The sequence below is a fragment of the Malania oleifera genome, chromosome 6 (assembly GCF_029873635.1).
Source record: "Malania oleifera isolate guangnan ecotype guangnan chromosome 6, ASM2987363v1, whole genome shotgun sequence".
NCBI lineage: Eukaryota > Viridiplantae > Streptophyta > Magnoliopsida > Santalales > Ximeniaceae > Malania > Malania oleifera.
In genome coordinates this window covers 109,529,355-109,551,829 of record NC_080422.1, presented here as the reverse complement: position 1 = coordinate 109,551,829, position 22,475 = coordinate 109,529,355, and the positions used below count along the sequence as shown (strand labels likewise).

The 22,475-nt window shown below is 35.9% G+C and overlaps 1 protein-coding gene across 1 annotated transcript in view; it reads left to right on the top strand.

Moving 5' to 3' along the window:
* The first annotated feature begins 10,949 nt into the window (after window positions 1-10,949).
* LOC131158764 (uncharacterized) overlaps window positions 10,950-22,475 on the top strand; it is a 51,424-nt gene continuing 39,898 nt past the window's right edge. Inside the window, exons 1-3 of the mRNA XM_058113618.1 lie at window positions 10,950-12,121; window positions 13,695-13,826; window positions 13,951-14,111. Coding sequence (XP_057969601.1) covers window positions 10,987-12,121; window positions 13,695-13,826; window positions 13,951-14,111 — 1,428 coding nt within the window. The 5' untranslated portion in view covers window positions 10,950-10,986. The remainder of the gene's footprint in view (window positions 12,122-13,694; window positions 13,827-13,950; window positions 14,112-22,475) is intronic.

The following is a 22,475-nucleotide window of genomic DNA, read 5'->3' as shown; positions in this document are numbered from 1 at the left end:
AAAATATTTTTAGATGAAAGATTTAAGTGAGGATAATGTTATTCTAGGCATAAAAATTACAAGATCATGCAATGATATATTTCTTGATCAATCGCATTACATTGAATTTTTTTAAAATAAATATGGTTATAATAATTGCAAGTATGTTACTACTCCTTTTGATTCAAGTAATCACTTATTTCCTGTGAAGAATGAAAATTGAGGGGTTAATCAAAAGAAATATAATAACATTAATGGTAGCTTGAGATATGCAACTGATTTAGCTAAACCGACATTGTATATGCAGTAGAAATATTTAGTAGATTTTCAAGTAAGTTGGGTAGAGAACATTGGAACGCTCTTGAACGTGTAATGAAATATTTAGTTGATACAAAAATTATGACTTATTTTTTACTAAGTATTTTTCTATACTTGAAGGTTTGTGTGATGCTGATTAGAATATTTTGTTAAGTGATGCTTTAATGACCTCAAAAATAATATGTATAGAAGTGTAAAATAAATAAATAAATAAATATATAATATAATATAATATAATATAATAATATATATAAAAGGTAAACTTTGCTGAAGAATTAGGAAAGTTAATTTCTTGAGAACACTCCTCCTCACATCTCTCGGCTCTCTCTCTCCTTGCGCCTTCTCTAGATTCTCTCTCTCTCTCTCTCTCTCTCTCTCTCTCTCTCTCTCTCTTAATTTCTCTTCCATTTCTTAGCGGAATTGAAAAACTAACATTCCCATGATCAATCTGGTCAGTCATCTCAGACCTGGAAGTTACAATTTTTGCATCTCTTTAATAAGATAATCTAGTATGTTAAGTTGATGATCTAAGGACAAAAATTTTTGCAAGTGGAAAAGTTTGGATAAGGCGTTTTGTGTAAAAACCCCAAAAAGAGATATAAAATATTAGTAGAATGATTTCAAAAAATATATATATATTAAAAAAAATTATTAATTAAGTAATTAATTAAACAAAATTTTTTTAAAAAATAATAATAATAAAAGAAGAAAAAAAATTAATTAAAATTAATTTTTATTTTATTTTAAAAAATATTATTATTAATATTAATTAAATATTATTATTATTATTATTATTATTATTATTATTATTATTATCCTCCTGAAACTTGTTGAAGCTTCAGGAGATTCAAAATTATATATATCATTATTATTCTATCTTCTTCTTATTTATTTATTTATTTATTTTCTTTCTTACAACCTGCAATCTCTCTTTCTCTCCTCACATTCTCTCTCCCTCTCTCCTCGATTTCGTGACGAATTTTCGCCCGATCGAAAATTCGAAGATGCCACTGGACTCCATTCGCCGTTGCCGTCATTTTTATCTGAGCGGATCGGTGGTAGGAGCGGCGTAAGCGTATTCCCTGGGGTAAACCATTTTTTCCTTTTTCTTTAATTTCTTTCAAAATATAAGCCCAATTGACGAACGGATACCACTACGAGAATCTAGGGATGATTCTCTACAAGTCTGGTGGGATAGAATTCTCATGGGGGTGTTGGGCCAAAACCACAAATTTGGAGTGCAGGGGTTATTAAGGGGCTTATTTTTAATTAATTAGTATTAATTTAGAAATGTTAAAATATTAAACATCTAAGACTGAAGTAAGATTTCTGGAATTTAGGGCCCGGGTGAGCGCCGCGGGTGTAATTTTGGGACCCGCAGGCAAAATTTGAAAAATTAAATGGGGATGTTAAAGTTTAAATATTAATTTGAGGTATATGGAGTCTAGGGAAGGCTAGATGAGTATTATTTTGAAGAAATAGATTAATTAATCTGAGAAAAATGTAAATTACAGGAGTTAAATTTCGGGCGCTAAGGGCATGAAATTTTGGGTCCTAACGAATTTCTTAGTAGTCAGGTAAGGGAATAAACTAAAGCAGTAGTTTTCCATACAAATTATTCTTGATTATGAGTAAATTTATTTTCAGAAAAGTATATGTTATATTGTGTATTACGAATGAAATGTACGATTGAGAAAATATTGCTATGATGATTAAAATGTATATGTATGTATGAGATGTAAAGAATTCACGATTTTAGAATATGAAGTATGGTTTTTTTTTTTACAACACATGTATGACATGAATATTGTTTTACGTGAAATGTATTATGATTTGAAAAATTTTACGAATGAAACATGTTTTCAGGTATTATGAAAAGATGAATTATGTTGTGATGGTTTTGACGATTATATGATAAATGATGTATTTTTAGAATATATATACCTAAAACAATTTTGGCGCAAGGCCATATATTTATGTTATCGGCACGAGGCCGTATTTATGTTATTGGCGCGAGGCCATGTATTTATGTTTTCGACACGAGGCCGTAATTACTATATTTTCGGCACGAGGCCGTAATGATGTTATATATATGATCATGTATTATATGTTATCACCACCAGGATGTTAGTTTAGTTCAATTCAGGGGCTCGGTACCGTAGCTATATGTGTAGATCAGATATCTACGTCAGATTAGTGCTAACCATCCCACGAGGGGATGGGAGATGGATAGTTGATGTGACTTTCAGTAGAGTGTGGACGTCCACCTGGCAGTCCGGACCAGGGTGTGGCGGGCTCATCGTACTTATAGACATATTTGATTCGGCAGTGGTCGGCCAGCCATTGTCGGGTCCCGCCTTCGGGCTGCACAACCCGTCATGGGGGGTAATACATGACACTAGCTAGCTAGTCATCCTGGGTTTGTTTTCAGTACTACAGTTATAACGGATAATTTTATGTATGTTATGATTTATTAACAGATGTAAAAATATATGTTTACCCAATACGATATAATGATGTTTATAGAATTATGAAATGTACTGTATACGTATAAATGCATTAAATATTCATATTGCAACACAGTTGTATTTAGTTTATTTTCCCTTACTGAGAAGTGTCTCACCCCCAACATTAATTAATTTTTCAGGAGGACCTGAGAGACCGGCTGGTCAGGGCCGTCGTTGAGCTAATGAGATTACCCTGTGAGAAGGGTAAGATTTTGTAATAGGGTCAAAGTTATTTTATGTTTGACCCTAGAGATATTTTGATGTATATGAGGATGTATAGAAGTACAGTTTTATAATGTTATAGAAAGCTCTGGTATTATGTTTTATGATTGGATGGTTGAGATTTTATGTTTACTGCTGCTAGGTTTTTCGCTGTGTTTGACAGGTGTCCCCGCTACCCACGGGTTCAGGTTGACCATTTGACATATTATGTGACATTTTATGTCAAGAAATTGAGGGACGCTATATTTTGTTTGCTTGGAGGAAAAACCCAGATGTGCAGTTGATGGATTTGGATTTCCTTATTTGGTGGCTAGATGAGTTTGTGAGTGCTTGCCTTTGTTTTTGAAAATTGAAGAAAAGCACTCGTTACAAAAGTTGGCGAGATAAATATTTGGGTAAAGACTAAAGAAAATTAGAATGGTAAGCTTATAGAGTTGAATTTACAATTGAATAGAAAATGTTCTTGTAAGAGTTGCAGGCGATTGTGGGTTTGGAGAAGATGAGTGTAGTTGTGGCTTAATTTGAAAATAGTCCTCCCAAAGTTGGAAGGAGGATCTAACTGGTTGTTCAGATTCAATGAAGAGTGGGAGACAATGTGGAAATTTCAATGGTTCTGAATGAGTATCGTTCTTTATATATGTTGAAGCATTGTTAGTTATAAGAGAAGTCTTTCTTTTGGTTAATTCAAAAAGAGGTCAGCTAGTGAGAAGAGTTAGTTGAGGAAGAAAAAATAGTTGTGGTCTCCTTCAAGCTTATTTATGGTGATCTTATTGTGGTCATATCTTCATGATTCTAGGATACTATTGCTTAGGAAAGCAAGATTCTAGGTTCTTTAGGGAATTGAAATTTTTCCTTAATTAGGTTCTTAATTTAGTTTCCTCATCTTTCAAGCATAAGTCTATGAAAGCTCGTATAAGTTAGTTTTGAGAGATTGTAATTGAGAATTTAAGTGGTTGGATGTTGGTCTTGCATCACTGTATATAGGAGTTGTTGGCTTTTTGAGTCCGATCCCTATTTTGATATTGACAAATACAAATGTGTCATGTGTGTGCTTAGTATTTTGAACAAATTTACAATTTAGAATGCACACACAAAAGAGGAAGATGGTAGTCAGAAAGGACTTAAAAGCTCACATCATACTGGCGTATTCCATGAAGAGAAGAGCAAAAAAAGAAGACATGTTTTGAATTGTATTGCATTTAATTTTTATCTTTGGTTTGTAATAATGCATGCATCTGTATGATATGAATTGAATGCTTGATGACCGTAGATTGACCTTAGGGCACCTACACTTCATATAAAACCTTTTCATAAAAAGATAAAATCTTACAAAGATTTTAGTATAACTTTAGAGTCAAATTAGGGTTTACAAAGATTTCGGTCGATCGACATTAGATTTTTGGGCTAAATTTAAAAGTCTAGTCGACCGAACCCCTCCAGATATAATCAGCTCAATCGACCGAACACACTATAGGCCGAAATTCAAATGTTTGACTAAGCCTCGGTCGACCGACCTTTGGTTTTATAAATGCCTCGATCGATCGACCAAGCAGGAAATCAAATCTTTGACTTGGCTCGGGTGACCGACTCAGATTTGAACTAATCTTCCACAGTTGACCAAACCTCAAAGCTGACTTTTTCTACTTGCTTCGGCAGACCAAACTATCAGTTCAAAATACCCTTGGTCAATCGAACATACCATCTCGGCAAATCGCCCCTCACCAGGCGACCGAAACCACGAAGCCCTAGGAAATCGCTTGGCTCAGCCGACTGGCCATTGGCCATGGTCGACCGAACTGGAAAGTTGCCTCTGGGCCATTGTGAGTGTTCGAGCAACCGACTCTAAGCGTCGGGCGACTGAACCTCTCGGGTTGCCAATTATTTACCACAGTTAACGAAGGTTAATTTTAATTAAAAGTCATTAATCTTTTTCCAAAATGACTTCCGTGTCCCCAACGATCATATTTTTGAGAAAAACTATAAATACCCCTTTCATTTACTTAGACTAGCAACTTTGATAAATTTTAAAATTCTCTCAAATATTTTTTAATCAAAGTTCCCCCATTTGAATTTCTATTTCAAAAATCTTTTATGGGGTAAATTTTATACTCTCCAAACCCTCTTTATTACTCTTTAGAAAATCATTTGAAAGAGAGTATTCATTTTTGAGTGGGCATTTATTTTATCAAAACATTTTACTCTCATAAATTCTTTTATCGTTTTAAATTCATAATTGAGAGTAAATCTTGGTTTCTTCCGATTATTTTCTTGATAAATATTTTCAAAGAAACTTTTTGTAGGCTTTAAGATATTTGAAGTATTTTATTACATATTCTATTTAAATCAAAGATCATATACTTTTCCTTTGTGCAAAGATTTCGTTTATATATCATACTCAAAGATTGCACAATTATTTTGAAAACACCCTTACTCTACTGAGTATTAATTTCATATCATATGAGAGTGCATTAGAGTTTTTAATGTGTACATTCATGCTCGTATTTAGAAGTATTTTTATATGTACAAAAATATTTTTATTGTAACGGTTGGGTTCAGCTCATTAATTAAACTGGAGAGTCTCAGCCCTGTAAGTGAGACTGGTTCAATTCAGCTCGAAAATTGAACTGGAGAGTCTTAGCCCCATAAGTGAGACAAGTTAGGCTCAACCTTGTAATTGAGCTGAGGTTTACCTTGCCCCGTAAGGAAAGATTGTAACCGCTTCTGCTCTGCCCGTTTAAGTGAGCAGAGATAGTGTAATCCTTGGGGGGCATGCCCAAGGCGAAGACGTAGGCTGATTTAGCCGAATCTCGATAACAAATATCGTGTGTGTGTGTCTTTATCTCATTTACTTTCTGCACTTTAATTTCCATATGTGTATGCTTGTTTATTTACTGTTATAATTATTTGCATGCATACTTTTGAGTTAAATGAGATATGCCGCACGTGTATGTTTGAACGTAACAGTTTCATTATTTTTCATACATGCTATTATATTGAATGAGATATGAGTTGTGGTGAATCAGAGTAAATGTTTAAATTAGTTGAAATATTCTTAAAACCCAATTCACCCCCCTCTTGGGATCACACCAAAGTCAATAGCAATGTTGCTTTGCCTTACGGTTATGTTCTCGTATTTAGGATTCCCAAAATCCTTATTGATGTGATACCGTATAATGAAAGCTTAGGATACTTTAGTCTTGGTGAGTTTTTTTTTTTTTTTTTTCATATTTTCTTAAATCCACTGTTCAAAATAAAGCAATTACTATGGAGGTTCACCATTGTATTTTGTTTCAGAAGTTGAATTTGAAGTCGATGATAAGGTTCTGGTTAAGAGTCATTCTGTAGATAAACCAAATGCACTGGGGAAAATATTTGATAACTCTTGTTTAAGCCTTGGGGGTCACTTAAGTTGAAGTTGGCCCATTGGACAAGGCTTCCACTCATAACAAGGTCCAGAAAAGTGGATGTGCGGAGCTTATGACAGTTTGTGGTCTGAACTTTATGTAATTGGTGTAATGAGATTTTAGTGATGTATTTTAGTGGGAAGTGGAGTCAAAGATGCATGTGCGTAAAAAATAAATGAAAACATCCATATTATGCGGTGGATTAAATTTTATCTAATTTATGTTCGGATATATATGCGTGTGTGCACACAAGAATATAATATTGGGGTATAAATCGGTAATAAATCAATTTTGAGTGCTGTCTATGACGATGATTTCCTATTGTCTTCATGTGTAATACAAGAATTTTTTAAGATTGGTACCTACTTTTATTATTATTGTGGGATAAGATTATTGTTGTGGTTTCCCTATGGAGTTCTGTGTTAGGAGATTTTAAAGGAGAATTTAGAACATATTGACTGCTGAGAGAGAAAGGTTATGTCATTGTTAGATTTTGAGGGACTGAAAATGAGGATTAAAGTTATTGGTTGTTGATTCTGTAGCAAGTGATAGAATTTTTTAAGATTGGTACCTACTTTTATTATTATTGTGGGATAAGATTATTATTGTGGTTTTCTGTGGAGTTCTGTGTTAGGATTTTTTAAAGGAGACTCTAGAACATATTGACTGCTGAGAGAGAAAGGTTATGTCGATATTAGATTTTGAGGGATTGAAAATGAGGATTAAAGTTATTGGGTGTTGATTTTGTAGCAAGTGGTATTAGAGTAGGTTATCCAAGTCATCTGTCAATGTTAGCTATCAATTTTTTATAGGATTGTTTACGAGTTTTAACTCACACTTGTTGGTTTGACAATGAATTTTATTTGGAGTTATGTTTAACAAATTTTAAGGATGAAATTTTTATAAGAAGGGAAGAATGTAACGACCCCAAAAATAATATGCATGGAAGTGTAAAAATAAATAAATAAATAAATAATAAATAATTATTAATTAAATAATATAATATAATATAATAATATAAATATAATTATATATATATATATATATATATATGGTAAACTTTCCTGAAGAATCAGGAAAGTTAATTTCCTGAGAACACCCCCTCCACGTCTCTCAGCTCTCTCTCTCTCTCTGCGCCCTCTCTGCATTCTCTCTCTCTCTCTCTCTCTCTCTCTCTCTCTCTCTCTCTCTCTCTCTCTCTCTCTCTCAATTTCTCTTCCATTTCTTAGCGTAATTGAAAACGAACATCATTTCTGGGTCCTAACTCCGCTTCTCAACGTTTTAACTGGATAGATTTCGTCGTTTGGATGACGTAGGCACTACTCAAAGGTTAAGGTAAGTGGACTAGATTATGTTAGATTTTCATTTTAAAAATATATTATGGATTTAAATTTATTATATGAATTCGATTATTTATATATGCCTGAATTAAATTAAACTGCGGGAAAATGATATGATTATATTTTTATTTTAATCATATTCAATTAAATTTGAATATATGAATTTGGTTATACTAGTTTTATTTAAATATTTATGTGAGTAAAATTGAAGTATACAGATTTGATAATGTCGTATTTTATTTAAATATATTTGAGTTAAATTAAATGTGTGGAGTGACCATACCTGCATTTTTATTAAAATATACCTGAGTATATTATTATATATTTTCTCTGGTAATTTTTTAAATTATAATTAACATACAAATTGTGTGACATAAGTTTATATTATCTTATTGCATAAATGAGCAAGTTTGGGGATGTTTGCGGAGTATATTTATTACGTGTGATATTGTGAATTTTACAATGATATATGTATTACGTGTTTGATTGTAAATAATGATGAGATTTATTATAAATTTTATGTCGAGAAAATGACGAGATTTTATGGTGATATATTTATTTTGTGGTTGGTTGTGAATAATGATAAGATTTGTTTGCAAATTGTAAATTGGGAAAGATGATGGGAATTATTATATTTGGAAAAAAGATGAGATTATTATATTATTTTTAATTGCATAAATTGTATTACGTGTTCTAAGAATCTTGATGGACCCGTGGATGCTCGGTACCGTAGCTATAGACGAGAATCAATGTAGCCACACTATTTTGAGAGTGTTGGTGGATGAAAAATCGATTTGGTTAGAGAAGGGTTGTGTACCCTCCTGAAATCCGGAGTAGGAAGCGGTCGACAAATTGAACTTACAGACGAGTTATTTTGATTTAGTCTTGGTAGGTAAACAAAGACTAAGTCCAGTCTTCGGACCGTATAACCTGTCATGGGGATTAAACATGTCGGTAGTTCAAAATAAGAGATTCTTTTATCATATTTGTAGATTTATGTAATTGGGGCTATTACTGAGCCGGAGTTATTATTTGAAGGAAAATAAGTATTTTTTTTTTACTATATAGGTGTGAGTTAAATTTAACAAATGCCATTTTTATTTAAAGTTAAATTAATAGATATATTTTGCTTACATAAAGACTCATTTTTGCCACACATTGATAATAATCTATTCCTTCTTACTAAGAAATGTCTCATCCAATTATTTTCATACATTTCCAATACCCTAAGGAGCATAGCTGAAATGGTAACGGAAGTGTGAGTGAGATAGAAGAGTTAGAAATATTTAATTAGTTATGTTATAATGTTTTGGAATTTTAGGGTTGTTAATTTTGATATTGGAGATATTATGTAATAAAGGTTTTAATACTTTGGTAAATATATTTGAGATCTTCCACAGTATAAAATATCGGGTGGTTACAAATTCCCTCTCTACCAATGGTTATATTTTTACTTTAGGTGGTGGTGATATTTTTTGGAAATCTAAAAAACAAACAATAATTACTAACTCAACTATGGAAGCTAAACTTATTACTTTAGCATCAGCTATTGAGGAAGCAAGTTGTTTGAGAGACATGTTGTATGAAATTGCATTTTGGGAAAAATAAATACCATCTATCCCAATTAATTGTGATAATATTGCTGCAATTGGCAGAGTAAATAACCATTATTATAACGATAAATCTAGACCCATAAAAAAAACACAATATTGTGAGATCATATGTGAGTAGTGACATCATTAATGTGAGTTACATAAAATCTTATGAAAATCTTGTAGATCCATTAACTAAGGCCTTAGCAAGAGAAATGGTATGAAATACATCGAGGGAGATGGGATTAAAGCCTGCAAAATCATGAACCACACATGAGGATACCCAACTGAAAGAACGGAGATTTTGTAATTGGGTTCAATGAAAAAAACGAATCATATGGTGGTCATAAGAAATGCACTATTATTTTTAAACTCATCCTCATGGTATAAGTGTATTTATTTTGTAACGGAGGAGGTTAAATTTTTAAAAGTCATTAGTGGGGTGTTAGAGTTATAGGAGCACGTCGCTCTCTATGAGAATTGGACTTATTCTCAAATATGCTCATGAAATCAGAATTAGCACAAAGCCGAAACATGCTGGCTGTTAAAGCTCATGTCAACACCTGAATGATTATGTGTGAGCAGTAATACTTTATTTCACTTAAACAGTCATAGTTCAAGTTTGAGACCATTACTGGTTCTGGAGTAAAAGTTATTGTTCATTAAGTGAATGTTTAATATAGAGCACATCTTCATTATGCATTATTATTCATCTTTGATTGTTAAACTTTTTACTTGCATGGTACATACATAATATTAAAATGAAGGGGAAATTGTTAGTATATTTTAATATTATCATTATATTTATTATCTTGGAAAAGAGCATGTATCTTGGAATGAATTATGTTATCTACATTTAATTAAGTCATTCTCATGTATCTCATAAATTTATAAAATTAATTATGTGACTACATCTTAAAATTAGGTATGTACCTATGTAATATATATACATCTTATTTATTAAGTGCATGAAGAATGAAAAATCATTTTGTGCCTATAAATAGACTTTTAATGCATTGACACTACTCACCATTCTCTTCACATTATTCATCATTTATCATTCTTTCAAGTTTAGAGAGTTTGACAAGTAAAGAAAAATGTTTTTTTTATGAAGTTTTGGACTCTTTCGCTTGTACAAAATTAGAAAGAGTCATATGATTCAAATCGAGTTATTGTATCTTAGGGGAGACAAGTCTTGAAGAGTTATTCTGCATTAGTTCGTATGCTAAGCTAAAAATTGCAGCGGACTTGAATCTCCTTCAAGAGAACGATATATCCGTGTCTCAGCCTATTTATAAATCGTGTTTATATTTGTATTTTTATTTATGTTTAAGTTTTATCATTTTTATTTTATTAGATTTCCTAACAAGTTACATTATTATAAATGTAGTAAATAAATGAAGAATTTTAAGATTGAGGACATTTTTTAAATTTAAAATTGATTTTAAAGTATAAAATATATGATTTTTAAATTTAAATAATTTGTTTTATTTAATTTTTTTTGTTTTGTTGCGTCTATGAGTCAAGCTAATTTTTAAATTTACATTATATATATATATATATATATATATAGATAGATAGATACATATGACGAACATATCGTTGAGAGTTGGTCATCGCTGCAATGCCAGCTCCCTCCAGTGGACTCCAAAGGACCAACGCCATCACTTTTCTTCTTCTTCTTCTTCTTTCAATTTCAAACCAATTTCGCCCTTCAAACGCCCAAACATGGATCAAATCCGGCTACTGGTACTACGGCAGCAATTTTCTAGTCGCCGACATAAACTCTGCCCTCTACACCCACCTTCTCTGCGCTTTCGCCGACATCAACCCCTCCAACTACGAAGTCTCCGTCCCCTCCGCCATGCAACCCCAGTTATCCACCTTCACCGAAGCCGTCAAACGCAAAAATCCCGCCGTCTCAACCCTCATTTCCATCTGGGGCGGCAGATTGAACTCTTCCCTCCTCTTTTCCATGGCTGCCCAATCTTCTCGCAGAAAATTCTTCATCGATTCTTCAATCAAAACCGCCCGACGTTACGGGTTCCACGGCGTTGACATCTGGTGCGCTTGGCCGGGCTCCGGCGGAAACACCACGAATTTTGGTAAATTCCTCGACGAGTTCCGACTCGCAGTGAACTCCGAGTCGGCAGCGTCAAAAAACTCGCCCTTGCTCTTGACAATGGCCGGCCGGTACATTCCGTTCCTCAGTTCCGGCTCCGGCTCCGGCGAGGATGACTTTGATTACCCAATTGGGTCGATTCGGAAAAACTTGGATTGGGTAAACATTGTGGCGTATGATTATTATTCGCCCTTAAGGGACAATTTCACCGGAGCTCATGCGGCTTTATACGACCCATTTAGCCGGATTAACACGAATTTTGGTATTGGGGAATGGATGAGAAGGGGGTTGCCGGCGAGTAAGGTGCTTCTGGGATTGCCGTTCCATGGGTATGCGTGGACCCTTTTGGACCAAAGAAACAATGGGTTGGGGTCGCCGGCGAAGGGGCCAGCGGTGACTGCGGACGGTTCAATCAGCTACACCTTGATCCAGTGGTTCCTTAAGACCTACCCAGCTGTTCCGGTGTTCAATTCTACCTATGTGGAGAATTTTTACAGCCTAGGGTCGATTTGGATTGGGTATGATGATGTTGAGGCCGTAGGGGCTAAAGTTTCTTATGCAAAGCAAAAAGGACTGCTTGGTTACTGTGTGTTTCAGGTCCCCAATGATGATAACTGGGTGCTTTCTCGGGCTGCTGGTATGTAATTCCTGCACCTATTCTCTCTCTCTCTCTCTCTCTCTCTCTCTCTCTCTCTCTCTCTCTCTCGGTTCTTTCCTTTTCACAAAGTGGTAGACACTAGATAGTGGGGTCTGGTCGGCATATGACAATTTTATATAGTATTTATTTGTTCTCTGTGCGTGTTTGTGTGTGCCAAGAGTTGACAACGTACAAATGGTTGACAATAATAACATACAAATGGAAATTTTCTAATCTAGAATAGTTTAAGTTGGCAGAACCTTTGTTGAATTTTTTTCTATAACCCAGTAGTTTAAATTTTTATTTCATTTTCAGCGAGGAATGGCTGAAAAAAAAGGTCAATTTCAGCATACTTTTACTGCGCGTTTGGAGCAGAAGAAAGGAATGGAATTGAATTTCTCACTTAATTTTATCTCGGTCATTTCATTCCTTTCCTATCTTATTTCTTTCCTAAAATCAAACATGCAGTTACTAGTATCACTTGCCTCCCGTCTGTCTGTTCGTATGGCCGGCTGGCTGCTTTTGTTTCCCGCTTCCTCATTTGTGTAGGGATCAGATATTTTAAGCTTGTGATGGAGTTGTTTAGCCAACAATAAGATTGTACTTGGGAGCATAGATTTCAGGCCTTGTATTTGATTTGGTATGGATTTAGACAAAGCTCAATACAATTTTGTACTTTATTTTGTTTATATCTGCATAGATCCAAATTCAAGCTCCAAAATTGGAGCTCCCAAACATAGGGCGGAGGCAAATTTATTATTCTTATGTTGGACTGAATATGTTTCAGTGGTTAGGCTCAGGACTATTAGCCTATGTTTGGTGCAATACACCAATGCAATAAGACTGGTGGCACTGGGTCAGCCATCTTAATAACCAAAAAATGGACAAGGATGCCCTTGTATGTCATTTTCTCTCCAACACAACATGCAGCACTGTCATCTTTTCTGGCACCTCTTTGATTCTTTACGATCCTCCACCCAAAAATGCAAGGAAGAGATGAAGGGATTGCTGGAGTTAAGAGGGGTTGGAAGTCCATTGGGTCAACAAAGAGGTCTGCGAATCGATACAGAGTCAAATGAGACTGTCTAAGTTTTGTTTGGCATTCTGGCCATGATTTTAGATCTGTACCCTAAACGTTAGCCACCAAAACAAGTCTCCCAACTAGAAGGAACTTCAGTATTGCGTTGTAGTGCAAGATTTTCTATTTTAAACAAACAACATGGCAGTGTGCCCTCATCCTCTGTTTATTTTTCCACCTAATTGAGGGAAATTTTGTGGCAAACTTTTTGCCCCAAGTTTTTCTGATGTATTTTTGAAAGAAGAATGCTTGTCTTCATGGAAGTTAACTGCCTATTTACAAGTTTCTTGATTGGATATGTTTGGATGGAATAATGCATGACACACAAACAATGGGAGATTGTCATGTATTGCAATGAAGAAAATGATTGCTGTAGGTGGTTGCAGATATTGGCTAATGGTGAAATAATTGGGATGACATATTGTCTATTTTACACAATGTGAATATGATGTTATGTATCTTTGGTGACATGTTTGTTCACTAATGAACTTACAGCTCAAGTTGACATTAAAGATGGACGGAACAATCGGCGACTGTTGGTAATTATTGTGGTTGCAGTTGCTGTTGGTGTTCTTATTCTAGGCATCATGATTTTTTACCTGCAACGAAGACTACTCAAATCAAAAGGTAACTTTTACAAAGAATCAAATTTGTCATGTAAAGAATGAAAAACGCATGGAATTCATTATTTATCACTTTGAAATGGAGTTGTTGAAAATTTTCCTTTCCCTTTGCCCTTTTGTTTTTATAGTTATGATGGGTATGAATGAGCAACCATTAGGGGCAGCCGAAAATCTGAACAACGATGATCCTCGTCTACAAGCTTTTAGTTTTGCAGACATTGAGGCAGCCACAAATAACTTTTCATTTGAAAACAAGATTGGAGAGGGTGGATATGGATATGTTTACAAGGTAAAATTTAGTTTTCTGGCTGTTTTTTCTCTGTTTATTGAACTGTTCTTTGTTCCTTGGATAGGCTGGGTTTTTGGGTGGTGGTTTGAAATTTAGTTATTTGTAAGCTTTTTGCATTGTTTCCCTATTTTGTTCTAAGAAAAATTATTCTCTTACAACCCCCTTCTCTCTTAGACATGCCCCCACTCCTCGAGTTTTTTCTTAGTTTAACTTTTTTTTAAAAAAAAATATATATATATATATATATATATATTAAATAATACCCAATTCTGGGAAGTATTTTTCAGAATGACTCTGACGTAATCTCTTAAACAAATCTCGCTACTTCGTGTAACGAAATTTGCCACGTGTATGACCTTATGCAAATCTCGCTACTCGGAGTAGCGAGATTTAGTTGCCTCGCATCTGTGCCAGATTGGGCTGACATTTAAATCTCGCTACTTCGTGTAGTGAGATTTGCTTAAAACTCACTACTTGGAGTAGCAATATTTATTTAAATCTCGCTACTTGGAGTAGTGAGATTTTTTGTGCACCTATTTATTGTTCCCTTTATTATTTATTTATTATAATAATGATTAATTAAATTATTTTTTGAATTATTGGAGGGATCTATTATTAATTTAATTTTCACGTATAATAAATTACAGTTTGTAATTTAGTTAAAAATATTTTTTTATCATAAATTAAAATAACAGTCATACACTATAAATATACACTAATTATATTTAATTAAATAAAGAAATCTTCTATTATTTTATTGAGTAGGAAATATTTAAATATTAATTGAAAATAATTAATATTGAAATAGTTTAACATGTTCCAAATAGAGCTTATGCTTCTTCTGTTGTCGTTGTCTCTGACACAAAGAGAGCCGCTGATTCTGTTACCCAAGAAGTTGCTGTTGCTGCTGGCGTTGTCAGCATAAATATTTATAGAAGCATAACGCTTCTTTTATTCTCTTTTGGTTCTCCTTTCGTTCTCATGTTTTCTTTTACCATTATTCATTTTTTTTCTCTGACAACGAGTTTTAGTGATATTGTTCCCTTATGGAGTTAGGATTTTAATTTCCGCATTTATGACATTTCCTATCTTGGGTTTGTTCGTTTATTATCCTCTCTCTCTCTCTCTCTCTCTCTCTCTCTCTCTCTCTCTGTTCCACCATTTTCCCTATAAATTCTAATGTCATTTTTATTTTGCTAAAATGGGTGTTTCGATTTTCTTCTGTTAAGTGTTAATCGTATTTTTTTAAATTGCAGAGAAAATTGAAATGATGAAGAGTAGAGGATAAAATCTTGATTATTTTCATATGTTAAATACCGAAGTAAAGTTTCTAATTTTCCCGAATTTCAAAACCCGCCAAAAAAAACCTATTTATTAAATTATTATTCCATTTTTGTTGCAAAATTAATCTTCTCGGCAACCAGCAAAAACATATATCAACTAATCCTCTAGAGTTATTTTTTTCTGTGGAGTTTTGTGTAATTGAGAAATTGTACCTCTCTCCTAGACCGTCTCTTTCTTACTACCGTGAAACCATTCAAATTTAGTTAACTTTGAGAAGGGTAACTCATGAGGATCTGCCTCCATTAATTTGGATTGTTAAAAGATTGAGATCATGGCTGAAACTGAAAGATTGGGATAATTGTTGCTTCATGTCACTGTTTATTCTCTCTCTCTCCATGTTTTAACTAATATATTACTCATTAGTCATTACTATAATTAATTTTGTTCCTTGGGAGCAGTTAAGTTGTGGGATGGTCGCCTATAAAGGCTTATAGGATGAACAAATTGGTTAACCAAGCAAAGACTCTGACCTCTGAAGAAGATGAGACATGCGAGGATGATAAATTTAAGGATACTTCAAAGAAAAAAGTGTACAATGGTAGCAATAAGAACAATACTGCTGCTATGGAAAAAGGACATCTTGGTTTGTTAAGGTTAACATGGATGGATTGCCAATAGGGAGAAAAGTGGATTTAAATGCTCACGCTTGCGTTAAGACTTTAGCCCAGGCACTGGAGGACATGTTTTTTAATCCCACCACGGGCATCACTTCCATTCGTGAGTTTATTCTTTATTTTCTATATTTTTTTATCAATAATGTGTAATTTACGTATTTTCTATCAATTCGATCTTAAAAGTTTTGATGTGAGACTATTGTTAAATCATTGCTGCATCTGTCTCCGCACAGGTGGCGAGAAGGTGGGAGTAGGGAAAGTGTAAAGTTTGCCACTTTTCGTACGAGCATTCGCGTCTCTGGATGCTTAAAGTTTGGACGTTATTCCCTTTACGTGGCGCCAACTGTGCAGTTGTGATGCTAAAACTACCCCTCGACCGGTTGAATGTCGTGACTCGATGTCCGGTCGCCTTCAGCTTCCTTCTTTCTATCGCTAGCAATATATACAGAGTGACTACATTTCCTCTAGATATTGCGTTACGAGCAGCCTCCCGTCGGTTATTGAAATAATGTGCAATGCGATAAAATATTAGTTGCACAAGAGCCGTTATGGGAAGGCTACGAGCGCCTTTCAAGACGGCGTTGAAACATTCGACAAGGTTAGTGGTCATGTTCTCATACCTTTTTCCACTGTCGTGGCACTGAGTCCACATATGAGGAGGGATCTGATCGAAGAATGACTTCACTGGCTCCCTACCCTCATCGAATATCCTCTCCATCCATATGTGAAATTTTCTCACCTGATGCTCCCTTCCCGCTCGCTCAGCCATTCGCTTAAGATTGACATTCCGTACTTTCGTATTAAAGTTGCTCACCACGTGTCGAAGGCAAAATCGGTGGTGGGCACGTGGTGGTTGCCAACCAGGATTGCGCTGCACTGCAGCGAGAATTCCTGCATGCCAATCAAATATAAGGCAAATGTCGTCTCTGTTGGTAATGGAACGAAGACAACACAGAAACCAATTCCATGTGTTCAGGCTTTCCTCTTACACAATAGCGAATGCAAGGGGAAATGTTTGCCTATTTGCATCTAGGCACATCGCAATTAGGAGTTTGCCCTTGTACTTACTGTACAAGTGTGTCCCATTCACACATATAACGGGAGGACAGTGACGAAAACCGTGAATAGATGCTACAAATGACCAAAATATGGATACGAAAATTGCGGTGTTCTCGCTACCTGGAATAGGAGTCCACCTCCACCTGACTATAGTCCCAGGATTGTATGCGCACATCGCTTCCATCCATTTTGGCAACGTTTCATAGGATTTCTCCTAATCGCCGAATACTTGGGCAATTGCCTTCAGTTTGCCCAACCAAACCTTCTTATACGAGATCGAATAGCCGAAGCGACGATCTATAAACTCCTTCAATGTGGCGATCGACGTCGACACATCTCCCCTTATCATATTCACTATCTCCCTAGCAATAAGGGACGATGTGATTTGGTTATGGTCTTGCGAGAGAAGTTTGTTCAGACACATTTGCAGACCACCATATTGGGTGATTTCGAAAAATCGGTGTTTCATCCGATACATTGCACGCAATCTCCATCTGCAATTGTGGTCCTTACACCTAGTAACCCATAAATCTGGGATAGATCGCACAACGTGGAAGTCATGGTGGGTTTGAGTGTGATACATTCGCACTGCGGCAATCAACTGAGCCTTCGACCCGAAGAGCATCTGTAACATCCTTCAATTTCTTAATATAAAATGTCACATAATAGATCAAATGGTCAACCCGAACCCGTGGGTAGCGTGGACACCTATCAAACACAGTGGAAAACCTAGCAGCAGTAAACATAAAATCTCAAACATCCAATCATAAAACATAATACCAGAACTTTCTATAACATTATAAAACTATACTTCTATACATCCTCATATACATCAAAATGTCTCTAGGGTCAAACACAAAATAACTCTGACCCTATTACAAAATCTTACCCTTCTTACAGGGTAATCTCACTAGCTCAACGGCGGCCCTGCCCCGCCGGTCTCTCAGGGGCTCCTGAAAAATGAATTAAGTTTGGGGGTGAGACACTTCTCAGTAAGGGAAAATAAATTAAATACAGATGTGTGGCAACATGAATATTAAATGTAATTATACGTATACAGTACATTTCATATTTCATAAACGTTCATCATATCATACTGAATAATCACATGCTTTCATATTTTCTAATAAGTCATATCATACATAAAACATCTGTTATACCGGTAATACTGAAAACAAACCCAGGATGAATAGCTAGTTGGTGTCATGTATTACCCCCCATGACGGGTTGTGCAGCTCGAAGGTAGGACCCGACAATGGCTGGCCGACAGCTGCCGAGTCAAATATGTCTGTAAGTACGATGGGTCTGCCACACCCTAGTCCGGACTGCCAGGTGGACGTCCACACTCTACTGAAAGCCACATCGACTATCCATCTCTCATCCCCTCGTGGGATGGTTAGCACTAATCTGACGTAGATATCTGATCTATAATATAGTTACAGTACCGAGCCCCTGAACTGAACTAAACTAAACTAAACTAACATCTTGGTTGTGATAACATTTAATACATGATCATATATATAACATCATTACGGTCTCGTGCCGAAAATATAGTAATTACGGCCTCGTGCCGATAACATAAATACATGGCCTCGCGCCAAAATCGTTTCAGGTATATATATATACTGAAAATAAATCATTTATCATATATTCGTCAAATTCATCACAACATAACTCATCTTTTCATAATACCTGAAATCATGCTTTGTTCGTAAAATCTTTCACATCATAATACATTTCACATAAAATAATATTCATGCCACACATATGCTGTTAAAAGTCATACTTCATATTCTAAAATCATGACTTTCCAGCATTTCATACATACATATATATTTTAATCATCATAGCAGTATTTTCCCAATCGCACATTTCATTCATAATAAACAATATAACATATGCTTTTTTGAAAATAAATTTACTCATAATTAATAATAATTTGCATGGAAAATAACTGTTTTAATTTATTCCCTTACCTGACTACTGAGAAATTTGTTAGGACCCAAATCCTACGCCCTTGGCGCCCAAAATTTAACTCTTGTAATTTACATTTTTCCCAGATTAATTAATCTATTTCTCCAAAATAATACTCATCTAGCCTTCCCTAGGCTCCATATACCTCAATAATATTTAAACTATTATTTAACATCCCAACTCAATTTTTCAAATTTTTCCTGCAGGTCCTAAAATTACACCTACGGCGCTCACCCGGGCCCTAAATTTCAGAAATCTTACTTCAATCCCAAATGCTTAATATTTTAGCATTTCTAAATTAATACTAATTAATTAAAAATAAGCCCCTTAATAACCCTTGTACCCCAAATTTGGGGTTTTGGAGCGACACCCCCACGAGAATTCCGTCCCTCTGGACTTGTAGAGAATCATCCCTCGTGGTGGTGTCTGTTCGTCAATTGGACTTATATTTTGCAAGAAATTAAGGAAAAAAGAGAAAATGACTCACCCCAAGGAATACACCTACGCCGCTCCTACCACCGATCTGCTCCGGTAGAAATGATGGCAGCGGCGAATGGAGTCTAGTGGTATCTTCGAATTTTCGATTGGGCAAAAATTCGTCATGAAATCGAGGAGAGAGGGAGAGAGAACGTGAGAAGAGAGAGAGAGATTACAGAGGCTGCACAGGAGGATAAAGGAAAGGAAAGAAAAGAAAAGAAAGAAGAAGATAAGAAGAAGGGGGGGGGGGGCGTGAAGACTATAAGAATCCACCTGAAGCTTCAGGTGGTTTAACATATATATATATATATATATATATTAATATAATAATAATAATATATTTAATTAATATTAATAATATATTTTATTAATAAAAATAAAATAAATTTTAATTATTATTTTTTTCTTTTTCTTTTTAAATCCAATTAATTAATTAATTAAGTTTTTCTTTTTGGAACCATTCCACTAATCTTTTATATCTCTTTTTGGGGTTTTTACATTCTCCACTCCTTATAAAAATTTCGTCCTCGAAATTTGTCATTCCCCTATTTCCCTTCCTTAGTAAAAACACTTTCAATTTCTATTGATTACCCTCACTTATGGCGAAGGAATACCGTGATCTCCTGTGTCAAACTCCAATTCTCACCGACGAGTATCAGCATAACTCTTCTGCCGGCTCTGCGTTGTCCTGATCCTATCTCTGATGAGCTTGACTTTATCCTGAGTCTGCTGTATCAGCTCTGGTCCCAATACCTGTCTCTCTCCAACCTCATCCCAATACAACGGGGATCGGCACCTCCTGCCATAAAACGCCTCATACGGTGTCATCCCAATGCTGGCCTGGTAGCTGTTGTTATACCCAAACTCAGCCAGTGGTAAATACTGCATCCAACGACCTCCAAAGTCCAGCACACATACTCGTAGCATATCCTCCAGAATCTGTATCGTCCTCTCTGTCTGTCCATCTGTCTGAGGATGAAAAGCTATGCTGAACGATAATTGAGAACCCATGGCCCCTTGCAGACTCTTCCAAAAACGAGATGTGAACCGTGGGTCTCTATCTGAAACTATGGACACTGGGACGCCGTGGAGTCTAACTATCTCCTGGATGTATAACTCATCCAATCTGTCCATGGAGTAGTTAACTCTGATCGGCAAAAAGTGGGCAGTCTTCGTCAATCAATCCACCACTACCCAAATAGCATCCTATCCATGCAATGCTGGCGGTAATGCTGAGACGAAATTCATCGCTATATGCTCCCACTTCCACTCAGGAATGTGGAGTGGCTGCAACGATCCCGCCGGTCTCTGATGCTTAGCCTTCACTTGCTGGCACGTCAAACACTGATCCACAAACTGAGCTATCTCCCTCTTCATATTGCTCCACCAAAAGGACTCTCGGAGATCCCTGTACATTTTAGTGCTACTCGGATGTACAGTATATAGGGACTGATGTGCTTCCTCCAGAATGACTTTCTTGATCTCAGGATCAGCAGGAACACATAACCTGGTATGGAACCTCAGGGCTCCATCATCTGAAATGCTGAACTCTGGTTCCTAACCATCCTATACCTTTCCCATAAGCTCTACTAGTTCTACGTCATTCTTCTGGGCTACTTTAATCCTCTCCTGTAGAGTCGGCTGCAAAATCAAGTCAGCAATGAACGCCTGGTGATCACCCCTATCAGCTCCACACTAAGCCTCTCCAGATCCATCTAAATTGGATGCTGAATCTCTACTGCAGATACAGATGATTCCACTGATTTCCGATTCAAAGCATCAACAACCAAACTAGCCTTTCCCGGGTGGTAGCTGATAGTGCAGTCGTAATCCTTTATTAGCTCCAGTCATCTCCTTTGCCTTATATTCAATTTCTTCTGCGTGAAGAAATACTTTAAACTCTTATGGTCAGTAAATATCTCACACCTACCCCCATATAGATAGTGCCTCCAAATCTTCATCGCGTAAACAACCGCCGTCAACTCTAGATCGTGGGTAGGGTAGTTCTTCTCATATTTTTTCAACTGTCGTGAGACATAAGCTATTACTCTCCCCCGCTGCATCAATACACATCGGAGCCCTTTATGGGATGCATCACTATAAATTACAAACCCCTCTTCTCCTGAAAGAATCGTCAACACAGGCGTAGTGATAAGTCGCTACTTCAACTCCTGGAAGCTCTGTTCACATTCATCAGACCACTCAAACTTTGCTCCTTTCCTGGTCAATCTGGTCAATGGGCCTGACAATCTAGAGAAGCCCTCAACAAACTTGCTGTAGTACCCAGCCAATCCCAGGAAACTCCTGATCTCGTGCACGTTCTTTGGTCGTACCCAGTCTACTACCTCCTCAATCTTACTCGGATCAATAGAAATACCACCCTTGGATATAACATGTCCAAGGAAGGTAACCTGTTCCAGCCAGAACTCACACTTCTTGAGCTTCGCATATAGCTTCTTCTCTCGCAACACCTGCAACATTATACTCAAATGCTCCTCATGCTCCTCTGGACTCTTCAAATACACCAGTATATCATCAATAAATACTACCACGGACCGATCCAAGTACTGGTGAAAAATCCTGTTCATAAGATCCATAAATACTGCAGGAGCATTCGTCAACCCAAACGGCATAACTAAAAATTCATAGTGACCATATTATGTTCTGAATGCCGTCTTCGGAACATCTTCCGCCCTAACTTTCACCTGATGGTACCCGGAACGTAAATCTATCTTCGAAAAGATCTGTGTCCCCTGTAACTGGTCAAATAAATCATCGATACGCAGGAGCGGGTATTTATTCTTGATAGTTACTTTATTTATTTCTTGATAATCGATGCACAACCTCATCGAGTCATCCTTCTTCCTTACAAATAAAATCGGTGCTCCCTAGGGCG